The 12,195-nt window shown below is 47.6% G+C and overlaps 1 protein-coding gene and 1 pseudogene across 1 annotated transcript in view; both read right to left on the bottom strand.

Annotated features, from left to right (window-relative positions):
• The window catches only part of Spata21 (spermatogenesis associated 21), a 21,836-nt gene extending 18,666 nt beyond the window's left edge, over positions 1 to 3,170 (bottom strand). Inside the window, exons 1-4 of the mRNA XM_021201028.1 lie at positions 2,987 to 3,170; positions 2,443 to 2,574; positions 1,410 to 1,576; positions 542 to 690 (exon numbers count right to left, since the gene is read on the bottom strand). Of these exons, the coding sequence (XP_021056687.1) occupies positions 542 to 690; positions 1,410 to 1,535 (275 nt within the window). The 5' untranslated portion in view covers positions 1,536 to 1,576; positions 2,443 to 2,574; positions 2,987 to 3,170. The remainder of the gene's footprint in view (positions 1 to 541; positions 691 to 1,409; positions 1,577 to 2,442; positions 2,575 to 2,986) is intronic.
• Positions 3,171 to 6,586: 3,416 nt separating this feature from the next.
• Positions 6,587 to 7,451, bottom strand: LOC110323875 (annotated as a pseudogene).
• Between the last annotated feature and the right edge of the window lie 4,744 nt (positions 7,452 to 12,195).

Below are 12,195 nucleotides of genomic sequence, written 5' to 3'. Positions count from 1 at the left end.
AGTACTTCAAAAGAGAGGGAGAGAGGGAGACCAGGCTGGCCTCGAACTCAGAAATCTGCCTGCCTCTGCCTCCCAAGTGCTGGGATTAAAGGCGTGCGCCACCACCGCCTGGCTCTTCTATAGGTTTAATGAATAAATGCTTATTGAGAATCTACCATGCAGGTGCCAGGGCTAGTACCAGGCAGGAGGGACCTGGAGGAGGGATCTGGAGCTGAGCAGGAGACATAAACTCCCCTTGAGTAAGTCTCGTGGACGGTGGCTCCGTCTTGGCAGCCGTAAGTAGACAGAGGGCGGATAGAAATAGTTTAGTTTGATTGGTGCTCTGAAATGGGTTAAGGTCAGTCAATGATGGGGCACTGGCCAAGCTAGTAGCATCTTCGAGGTCCTGGGCTTGCTCCTCAGTAGAGTTGGGCAGAGAGGAAAGAGGTAGGAAGACAGGAACAGCAGAGAATGCTACAGTCACTAGATCTGCCTTAGGCTAGAAGTTCTCAGTTCTCTCCAGACTCCCTTTTCTAGGGAGCCCCCCCCCACCGGAACTCACCTTGGTCTCGCTGAGGGCCTCTGCTCCTGGGTCTGAAGCTCCCCTGACCCATCCTGGGATGATCCTGTGTGTTGGAGCTCCCTCTCTGGTCCTCTGGGAGCTACAGGCTGCTTTCTGCTGTCCCTTTCAGTGGCATCTGCAAGTCCAGTCTGAAACAGAGATGTGTGTGGGCCAGTGAGCTTGACCCAGGCACTGGGGCCCTCGTCCTGTTCCTTCCTGTCCGTCCCCCTGTCAGGGAGGTCCTGGAGAGACGGTGGGCTTGAGTCCACGGCTCAGCATAAAACTGGAGGGCACCCAGAATATGAGCCAAAGGATTGTGTTGAGGGCTGTTTGGAAGAATGTCAGTGCCTGCCACAGTACAGGGGCTGGACACTTTAGCTGTTTGAGACAATGGTTGTGGTGGCACACACCTTTAATCCCAGCACTTGGGAGGCAGAGGAAGGTCGATTTCTGAGTTCGAGGCCAGCCTGGTCTACAGAGTGAGTTCCAGGACAGCCAGGGCTACATAGAGAAACCCTGCCTCAAAGCAAACAAACAAATAAACAAACAAAGAAGAAGAAGAAGAAGAAGAAGAAGAAGAAGAAGAAGAAGAAGAAGAAGAAGAAGAAGAAGAAGAAGAAGAAGAAGAAGAAGAAGAAGAAGAAATGCCCAGGGCTGGACACATTTGTCTTTAATCCCAGCCCTTGAGAGGCAGAGGCAGGGGCAGGTGCATCTCTGTGAGCTGGAGGACAGTCTGATCTATAGAATGAGTTCCAGGACAGCCAGGACTACACAGAGAAACCCTGTCTGGAAAAACAAACAAAACAAAAGGTAGGAAGCCACCCGAGCTGGGAACGGAGATCGGAACCGGAAGTGAAGGTCTGCCCACCTGACCGGCTGAGACAGTGGGTTCCGAATCTGTCTTCTTTTTGGTGGAACTCAGGCCAGAACTTGATTGGACTGCTGGAGTGTCCGCCTTGTTCTCTGGGTGGGTGTGGGTGCTTCTGTTTTCCATTGTTCTGGAGCCAGCAGGATTCCCAAATCGAGGGGCATAAGCTGTGGTTACCAAGGAGACATCCAGTCAAGGCAGGAGGGTCTAGAGTCCCAAGTCATTCTTGGCTACATTGTGATTTTGAGGCCAGCCTGGGCTACATGAGAACACACACACACACACACACACACACACACACAGAGCGCGCCAGCCAGCCAGCCAGCCAGCCAGTCAGCAAGCATATGGTGTAAATGCTGCTTCAATGCACGGTTTTTCGAGGTAGGGTTTCTCTGTGTAGCCCTGGCTGTCCTGGCTGTCCCTGGGCTAGCCCCAGGGATCTGCCTGCCTCTACTATGCCAGCACTGGCATTTCAAGGGTGTAGGGCATATGCCTGCCTTTTGCCTGCCTTATTTGTTGTTTAAGGTTTATTCATTTTTAATTTGTGTGAATTTGTGTGTGTGTGTGAGTGTGTGTGTGTGTGTGTGTGAGTGTGTGTGTGTGTGTGTGTGTGTGTGTAAGTGTATGTTCACCATAGGCATGCAGATAGACTCCCAGAGAGGGCAAAAGGGGGTTCAGATCCCTTAGAACTGGAATTATAGGTGTTTGTGACTACTATGTAGGTGCTGGGTACCCAGATAAGAAGAGACATTACTCTAACCATTGAGCCATCTCCTGCCTTCCCATACACCCCCACACACACACACACACACTCCCTGCTTTAGCAAACACACAGAGCGCGTGTTCTGATCATCGAACTCAGGTCCCCCTGCTGTAACTGAATTGTGTAACTGAATGAGCCGTTTACCCAGCCCGAGCTCCTTTAGGGCGACCTCAGCACTGTTTCTATGGTGGTGTCTTAGCTGTGTCACATTTCCTAGGTCTCCAAGGTCAACACCCCCACTCCCAAAGCCCTCCAGGGAGAGCCCATGACCTGGAGGGTCTCGGGGCCTTGTCCTTTCTAAGCCACAGCAGGCCAGCTACTGCCCATAGAATGCCTCCTCTCTGCTGGAAGTTCTTGAGCTGTCTTCTCTTCACAGCCCTGTGAGGTATGGCTCAGCTCTTCCTGTCGAGTGGAAAAGGAAACAGTAGCTCAGAGTCATAGCCCATGCTCTTGCCCAACGCCACGTGGCTCATCTCCAAGGAACAGGATTCCAACCCATATCTGCTCGATTCTCCAGATGGCACTTCTCACAGGGTTGTCCTGCCTCCCTCTCATGAATGTCTGGGCCACTCGTTCACTGTTTAAGGGTGACCCCATGTACCACTCAGGTGCCAGGCCTTGGGGACACCACGAGTGCCCTGCTCACCCAAGGGGTACAGAAGATATGTCCCCGATGATTTGTGCTGGCCCAGCTTTCTCCTCTTGCCCCTCCAAACCCCTTCTGCTGTCTCACCTACCTCCCCACAGTAAGCCAAACCCAGCTCCCCACAATCCTACCCGGTGGGAAGTGTCCGACACCAGACCCCCATCCCACCTGTGGGAAGTAGCAGCTCCTGGCCCACTTCGGCTCTCAAATGGCACCAGCGGTTGTGGCCGTGGCTAAGTTCCTCTTTCTTCCCCTGTGGTCTGTAACTCCCCCCCACCTTTTTCCCATTAAGGTCCCCCTAACCATCCCCCCTCTCTGGAACCGTCCTGCTCCAGGGGGGGCTGTCCCTTCTGGGAAAAATCTCCTCAGACCCTCAGCACCCTTCCTTTGTTCACTGTCTCCATCTCAACCCCGGAATCCTCAGGTCCCTGTGTTCCACAAACCACAGATTTAAGGGAACGGAAGCCCCAAGGAAGACCAGACCCCATCTGTAGCTAGCTGACAGATTAGAAAAGGAGGAGGAACCCCTGGCCAAGGACAGAACCAGGACAGGGGTGACAAAGACAGGCTTCATCCCTCTTCCAGAGCGCCTGATCTCCGCCTGACCCACTCCTGCCCCTTTCTTTTGGTTTTTCGAGACAGGGTTTCTCTGTGTAGCCCTGGCTGTCCTGGAACTCACTCTGTAGACCGGGCTGGCCTCAAACTCACAGAGATATGCCTATTTCTGCCTCTGAGTGCTGGGATTAAAGGCATGTGCCACCACTTTCTGGCCTGATTCCACTCTTTTCTTAGCAGCTTAGTTGAACTGTGCCTCATGTACCATACAGTCTGATTATGAAAGTCTACCTATGGGACTGGCAAGATAGCTCAGTGTTCTGTAAAACACACACACACACACACACACAGACACTAAATAAAATGTAATGGCTCAGTATTCTGTAAAACATACACATACGGTCTGGTGAGATGGCTCAGTGGGTAAGAGCACCCGACTGCTCTTCCGAAGGTCCGGAGTTCAAATCCCAGCAACCACATGGCTCACTACCATCTGTAACGAGATCTGACTCCCTCTTCTGGAATGTCTGAAGACAGCTACAGTGTACTTACATATAAATACTTACAAATAAATAAATAAATCTTTAAAAAAAATAAAATAAAGGCATATGCCACAACACCGGGTTAACAACAACAACAAAAAAACATGCGCACGCACACACACACACACACACACACACACACACACACAATAAAATGTAATAGAAAGAAAGAAAAAGAAAGAAAGAAAGAAAGAAAGAAAGAAAGAAAGAAAGAAAGAAAGAAAGAAAGAAAAGGAAAGTTCACTTGTCATTCAGTGGCTGTTAGTATAGTCACAGGGTTGGGTTTCCTTATTAAAACACCATGACATTATGTCAGCCCATAAGGAATCTCACACCCCTTGGCTCTAGCCTTCTATTGGATTTCATTCCTTGGCAACCATCTTTCTGGTGCTGTGGACTTGTTGTTCTGGGCCTTTAACAGAAACTTGCTCAAACACCTCAGCATTGTTCTTAGCCTTCATCTTTGTGATGGCAAGCTTCCAACTGCCCCTCCTTTAAAAAAATATAAAACAAAGCGGGGCGTGGTGGCGCACGCTTTTAATCCCAGCACTCCGGAGGCAGAGGCAGGCGGATTTCCGAGTTCGAGGCCAGCCTGGTCTACAGAGTGAGTTCCAGGACAACCAGGGCCACACAGAGAAACCCTGTCTCGAAAACAAACAAACAAACAAAAAACCCAATAAATAAATAAAAAATAAAAAACATTGATTTTTATGTTATTGTTGGGGTCCAGGAATCGCCACACAAACCATATGAACACTGATCTCAGTTAAGCAACAATAATTTATTGAACCCACACCCCGAGACTGATCAGGACCACGAAAAAAAGGACTTGGGAGCCTAACTGTGGTACTGGTCTATTCTTAGAGCAGGGTTTTTATAGGAAAAACCAAGTCCAGAAGTTCAGAAGGGTGGAGACAGTACTATGCTTTGGCTAGCCAGCTAGAGTATCCTGGCTGACTTTTAAGCTGGCTGGTCCTGAGTGAGGTAAGAGGGCTGGTGGACGGGTGGTGAGCAGCAGCAGACTTCCAGAGCACTGAGATCTGGGAACCCAAGCAGTACAGCCATTGTGTTATGAACGCGTAGGAGAATGTTTCAGTGTCGCTATGGATAACTACGTCTGGGAAGCGGAGTCTGAGAACCTGAACCTTAGGAGCAAAATGAAGACTGAATACAAAATGGCTAGTTATGTTAAAAGAGGCAGGCCTCAACAGGGGTGTGTGTGCGTGTGTGTATGTGTGTGTGTGTGTGTGTCTGTGTGTGTGTCCATGTGTGTGTGTTTGTGTGTGTGTCTGTGTGTGTCCGTGTGTCCGTGTATGTGTGTGTGTGTTTGTGTCTGTGTCCAAGTGTGTGTGTCCGTGTGTGTGTCCATGTGTGTGTGTTTGTGTGTGTGTGTGTGTCCGTGTGTCCGTGTATGTATGTGTCCGTGTGTGTGTGTGTGTGTGTCTGTGTCCGTGTGTGTGTTCATGTGTGTGTCCGTGTGTGTGTGTTTGTGTGTGTTCATGTGTGTGTCCGTGTGTGTTTGTGTGTGTCCGTGTGTCCATGTGTGTGTGGGTGTCCTGGGTCCTCTGCAATAGCAGCCAGGTTCTAAACTGCAGAGCCATCTCCCCAGCCCTGTCCCCACTCTCTTGCCTGTTCTAACTTGGGCTCTTCATTAGCCAAGATGCAAACTCACTGTGTATGGCTACAAAGCCTCTCTGGAGAAAATGTGGCCAGAGCCTCTCTGTCCATTCATACTGGTTTTATTCTTATTCTATAGTGAGTGTTTTTTTGTTTGTTTTTGTTTTTGTTTTTGTTTTTGTTTTGAGACAGGGTTTCTCTGTGTAGCTCTGGCTGTCCTGGCCTCGAATTTACAGAGATCCGCCTGCTTCCGCCTCCTGAGCCACCACACCACTTTATACAGTGTGTGTCCTCTTGCTTTTTGCATTCTAGCCACGGGTCTCTCATGCTCCGTATGGACTGCATTGAGTTTCTCCTGTTACCTGGACTGGGTTTTCGAGTGTCTATTATTTGAAAAGCAACCCTAATTAATGCTGCTTAATTTCTTCTTCTTTCTCTCTGACAGCGTCTCATGCATCCCAGGCTAGCCCTAAACTCACTAAGTAGTCTAGGATGACTCTGAACCCCGATCTCCCTGTTTCCACGACTCAATGGCTTGATTCCGTGGGTGCCCTGCTCTCTCACTGCTTGTGTTTTCAGAGTCCTATCTAATAACATATCTGATTCTGTTTATTGTGATCTAAATTCCCAAATGAGAAGATTTTATGTCTATTTTTTCCTTCTATGATCCATGTGGTTTACTCTACCTTTAGCCCTGTGCCCCTGCTGAGTTTGTGGCATGAGACAGAAATCCAAAGTCCTTTTTAAAAAAAAAAAAAGTATTTACTATTTGATAGAAATAAAATCTGGGGGTGGAGGGGCTGGAGAGATGGCTCAGTGTTAAGAGCACTGGATGCTTTTCCGGGGGTCCTGAGTTCAATTCCCGGTAACCATATGGTGGCTCACAGCCATCTGTAATGGGATCTGATGCCCTCTTCTGGGGTGTCTGAAGACAGCATCAGTGTACTCTTATAATCTTTTTTTTTTTTTTTTTAAGAGAAAAAGAAAGAAAATCTGGTGGTTCATTTTCTTTTTTAACAGACTTAATTCATTTATTTTTCTTGTATAAAAACCCTTATGTGGTAGCCACAGTTGGAGTTGGAGCCTGGGTCCTCTGAACAGAGAATCTGGTATGGGTTTTCACAAGATGATCAGTGAATTCCTGATAAGACTTGGTGAACACAGTCTCTTTCCAGAGGTCGGGGGTCAGGTAGTTGTAGGTCTTGGAGGTGGCATCAGAGGTGGCCTTGGCAAAGTTGCCCAGGGTGGCAGTGCAGCCTCTGGCTGAAGTGTAGCAGTCATCTATACCAGTCATCATCAGGAGCTTCTTCAGCACAGGACCAGAGACAATGCCAGTGTCTCTGGGGGCAGGGATGAGACGCACCAGCAGAGAGCCACCGCGGCCTGTCACCGTGCATGGAACAGTGTGGGGCTTGCCAATCTCATTCTCCCAGTAGCCCCTCCGCACAAGGACGATGGAAAGCTTGGCCAAGATGATGGCCCCTTGGATGGCAGTGGCAACCTCTTTGGAGTGCTTAACACTAAGACCAAGGTGACCACTGTAGTCCCCAATAGCGGCGAATGCCTTGAACCTGGTCCTCTGGCCAGCCCGAGTCTGCTTCTGCACTGGCATGGTTTTCAGAACCTCATCCTTTTGGGATGTACCCAGGAAGAAGTCAATGATCTCAGACTCCTTAATGGGCAGGGAGAACAGGTCGATCTCCTCCAAGGACTTGATCTTCATGTCCTTAACCAGGCGGCCCAGCTTGGTGACAGGGATCCACTCCTTGTCTTCAGCTTTACCTCCACAAGCCCCGTGGCCTCGACCACAGACGGCCCCTAAGACAGCTGCCAAATCCTCTGCAGAAGCCACCACAGCCTCCTAATCCTGGGCCCCCGGGTCCTCTGAGCCCTCCAGTTGTACTAGCATCACCCAGCATTTGGTGTTTTCCGTAAGGAGATGGTGGTGGTTCATTTTCAAGGATGCTTTGAGCCAGCTTAGATCTAGCTACAAATGAACAGAAATGACCCCATAAACACTACCTGGGCATGGTGGCACACACCTTTGATCCCAGCACTCAGGAGGCAGAGGTAGGTGGCCTTCTATGAGTTCCAGGCCAACCTGGTCTACAAAGTGAGTTTTAGGATATTCAGGACTATAATAGAGAGACCCTCTCTCAGGGGCAGGAGTTGAGAGGAGAAAAGGAAAAAAACTCTTAGCAATGTTTTAAAGATGTAACTTGAGAGCCAACAAAGTGGTTCCTATAGCTAACACAAACGAATTCTTCCTTGGGGTGGTCCATACCCACACTTGGGTATCTCTTATCCTCTTCAGCTTATCATATATAAGTATGTATATGTGTATATATGTATGTACTGGCTAATTTTGTGTCAACTTGACACAGCTGGAGTTATCACAGAGAAAGGAGCTTCAGTTGGGGAAATGCCTCCATGAGATCCAGCTGCAGGGCACTTTCTCAATTAGTGACCAAGGGGGGAGGGCCCCTTGTGGGTGGGACGTAGTCTTGGGTTCTATAAGAGAGCAGGCTGAGCAAGCCAGGNGANGCAAGCCAGTNAAGAACATCCCTNCATGGCNTCTGCATCAGCTCCTGCTNNCTGACCTGCTTGAGTTCCAGTCCTGNATCCTTTGGTGATCAACAGCAGTATGGAAATGTAAGCCAAATAAACCCTTTCCTCCCCAAACTGCTTCTTGGTCATGATGTTTGTGCAGGAATAGAAACCCTGACTAAGACAATGTATATATGATGTATATATGTATATGGTCTATTGTAAAATATCTCTATTATTTTATGTTCTTAGATTTCTCTAACTCTTTTACTTATCATGTACCTGAGTCACATGCGCTCCTTACCTCTCTCTCACCTCCAAAAAGGTGGGAATTTTTTTTTTCTGAGACAGGGTTTCTCTGTGTAGCCCTGGCTGTCCTGGAAGTCACTCTGTAGACCAGGCTGGCCTCGAACTCAAAAATCCACCTGCCTCTGCCTCCCGAGTGCTGGGATTAAAGGCGTGCGCCACCACTGCCCGGCTCAAAGGTGGGAATTTAACTTGGCTGCTTAGGCAAGTACTAGGCTGTAGGTTGGGTCCCTAGCGCTCCTTCCCAAATAAATTAGGTTATGTTATTCCTATTTACAGAACTTGCAGAGGCCTTCCCAAAAAAAATGGGGTTGTGGGGACAGAGGGAGTTGAGGGTGTTCAGGAAATCATGGTTTGCAATTAGAGTGCCCCAGAGAAAACCTGGCACACTGTAGCTGCTCAATTAAAATAGGTGTGCTGAGAGAACGGTGGAAGAAGGAGATTTGGAATTTAACACCATGTTCCTTGTTGTCTGGGGAATCCAACTTAAAGCTGGAAGTGGTGCACTCAGGGACTCCCGGTACCTGGGAGCTGGGGACAGGAGGCGCTGGTGTTCAAGGCTATCCTGAGACACTTGAAATCCCGTCTCAACCCTACCCCAAACCAAAAAAGAAAAACAGACAAGATCAGGTCACAGTGGGAGTTCTGTTTCTGTTTTGTTTCTTTGAGACAGGGTCTTGCCTGTAGCCCCTGCCTGCCCTTGAACTTCCTAGGTAGACGAGGCTGAAGCAGGATAGAAAGGAGGTCATGAGGAAAAGAAATGAACCTTTCACTTGGAACTTTGCTGAGTCCTCTCACTAGCAGAGAAACAAGAATTCTAGCACAATTACCAATGGCTGAAGGACTTGGAACCCCCCAACCCCCGCCCAACTCTAACCCAGTTTTCTAGGAATCTCACCAGAAACTCCCACTTACAGGGAAAGGATGTGTACAACACCTTTTTGTTTGTTTGTTTGTTTGTTTGTTTAAAAAACAACAACTATAAGGGTGCTGGAGAGATGGCTCACTGGTTAAGAGCACTGACTGCTCTTCCCAAGGTCCTGAGTTCAAATCCCAGCAACCACATGGTGGCTTACAACCATCCACCATCCGTAACAAGACCTGATTCCTTCTTCTGGTGTCTGAAGACAGCTACAGTGTACTTACATATAATAAAAATAAATCTTTAAAAAAACAAAACAAAAGAAAACAAAAAACAATAACAAAACAAAAAACAATAACAAAACAAAATCCCAAACATTTGATCTTATCAGTGAAGACTCCGGAGCCAGATAGTGGGGTCTAAGCCTTCAAGCTCAGAGAAGCAGAGAAAGCACCCAGACAAGCTTCCTACTTCACTTACACCCCAGAAGGAAAAAGCCTGTTCTCCCTCTCCACACGGCCTTAAATACCCTTCAATTCTAAGGTCCACTTCCTGTCAGCTGAGGCTTGCTCCGCCTCTTGAGCTATGATCGATTTTATGTAACCTTCTTTACAGGGCACTCTTGGATTAAAGGTGTGTGCTAGGGCTGAGCCGCACCACCACAAGAAACAGGTTTTTTTGTTTTTTGGTGTTTTTTTTTTTTTTTTCAGTGCACAATTTTGGGGTTCACAATGTGATCATATATTCTGAAACCTTTTTGTGGAATCAGATTGAGTTCTGGCTTCATCCTATCAGATTATAACCCTGTCCAGAGAGCATCTTCAAGATGCTCTGATAACTGCCTAATAGTCTCACTTATCAAAAGAGAGAGAAACGAGGGGGAAATGATTTGGCATTAAAAGCACTTGCTGTTCTTTAAAAAAAAAAAAAAAAAGATTAGCCGGGTGTGGTGGTGCACGCCTTTAATCCCAGCACTCGGGAGGCAGAGGCAGGTGGATTTCTGAGTTCGAGGCCAGCCTAGTCTACAGAGTGAGTTCCAGGACAGCCAAGGCTACACAGAGAAACCCTGTCTCAAAAAACCAAAAAAAAAAAAAAAAAAAAATAGATTTACTTATTTTGTGTATGTTATGTGTTTTGTCTACATGTGTGTGTGTGTGTGTGTGTACCATGTGTAAGCCTCAATGTGGGCACTGGGAGTTGAATCTATGTCTTTTGCAAGAGCAACAAGTGTCCTAAGCTGCTGAGCCATCTCTCCACCCCCGGCCTTGCTGCTTTTGGAACCCATATTCAATTCCAGGACAGCCAGGGCTACACAGAGAAACCCTGTCTCGAAAAGCCAAAATAAATAAATAAATAAATAAATAAAAGAGAAAGCATTGTTAAGTAACCATTTAAGATATAACTTGAGAGAGAGCAAATGAAACATTTGGCTAACACTAAGACTGTTACATTGACTCTCCCTTGGGAGGGCCAGTACATACCCTTGGGTATCAGGTATGTCTTAATTTTCTGCAGCTTTTATTTATACCCTTGCCTGGGGCTCACTTTTCTCAGTACCTCTCTTTCTCCTATCCCTTGTCCTTAAGCCTATATTAGGTTTGTTGTTGATGTTGTTGCTGTTGTTTGAGACAAGGTTTCTCTGTGTAGCCCTGGAAGTCCTGGAACTTGCTCTGTAGACCAGGCTGACCTCAAACTCAGAGACTCACCTGCCTCTGCCTCCTGAGTGGTGGGATTAAAGGCGTGCACCATCACTGCCCAACATATTAAAATATCTTTAATACAACTTCCAACTTGACTTCATTATACTGGCCAGTCCTGAAGTTATTTTCAATGTTGAAGCCACAAATCCTGGTTTAGGTTGAGCTGAGGTTCCTAAAAGATGAGGGGAACACCTAGGACTGCTGAGGATGACAGTACAGAGTTTTACCTTTGTCCCCTTATTGCTAAAAATGATGCTTAGAACTTGTAGCCATCCTCCTGTCTCTGCCTCCCCACACTGGGATTACAGGCATGCTCTACCATACCCAACTGGGACTTCTTTTTAAACAACTCATTTTACTGGGCTTCAGTTTGTAGGCTCTAAAATACAACTCTCACCTCAATGAAAACTGGGACGCTTTGTTTTGGAGCCATAGGAATGAGTGTGGCCCAGGAACACAGATTCGCATTACCAGAATACATGTTCCAGGTGTGGTAACAATTTCATGAAAATTCTATAATGACTATCTTAGTCAGTGATCTATTACTGTTAACGGACTTCGTGGCCACAGCAACTTTTATAACAGAGAGCACATAATTGGGCTGGCTTACAGTTTCAGAGGTTTAGTCCATTATCGTCATGCCAGGGAGCATGGCAGACATGGTGCTAGAGAAGTAGTTGAACATTCTACATCTGAATCTGCAGGCAGCAGGAAGAGAGAGACACTGGGACTGGCTTTGACTTTAGAGACCTCAAAGCTCACCCCCAACAATATACTTCCTCCATCAAGGCCACACCCACCCCATCGAGGCCACACCCACCCCATCAAGGCCACACCCACTCCATCAAGGCCACGCCTCCTAGTTCCTCCCAAGTACTGCCAATTCCTAATAACCAAGCATTCAAAATTATGAGCCTATGGAGGCCATTCCCATTCAGACTACCACTGTGACGAAAACGTAGTTATAAACCGAGGCATTAGCCTGGCAGTGGTGGCGCACACCTTTAATCCCAGCACCTGGGAGGCAGAGGCAGGCAGATTTCTGAGTTCGAGGCCAGCCTGGTTTACAGAGTGAGTTCCAGGACAGCCAGGACTGCACTGAGAAACCCTGTCTTGAAAAGCCAAAAAACCCAAAACAAAACAAAACAAAAAACAAAACAAAAAAAGAGAGGCATTTTTCAAACCAGTAGTGGAGACCTCAGGCAGGTGAGTCACCGCAAAGCCGGGAAATATCATTTATGGTCCTTA

The sequence above is a fragment of the Mus pahari genome, chromosome 6, assembly GCF_900095145.1.
Source record: "Mus pahari chromosome 6, PAHARI_EIJ_v1.1, whole genome shotgun sequence".
Taxonomy (NCBI): Eukaryota; Metazoa; Chordata; class Mammalia; order Rodentia; family Muridae; genus Mus; species Mus pahari.
This window is presented reverse-complemented; position numbering and strand designations above follow the sequence as displayed.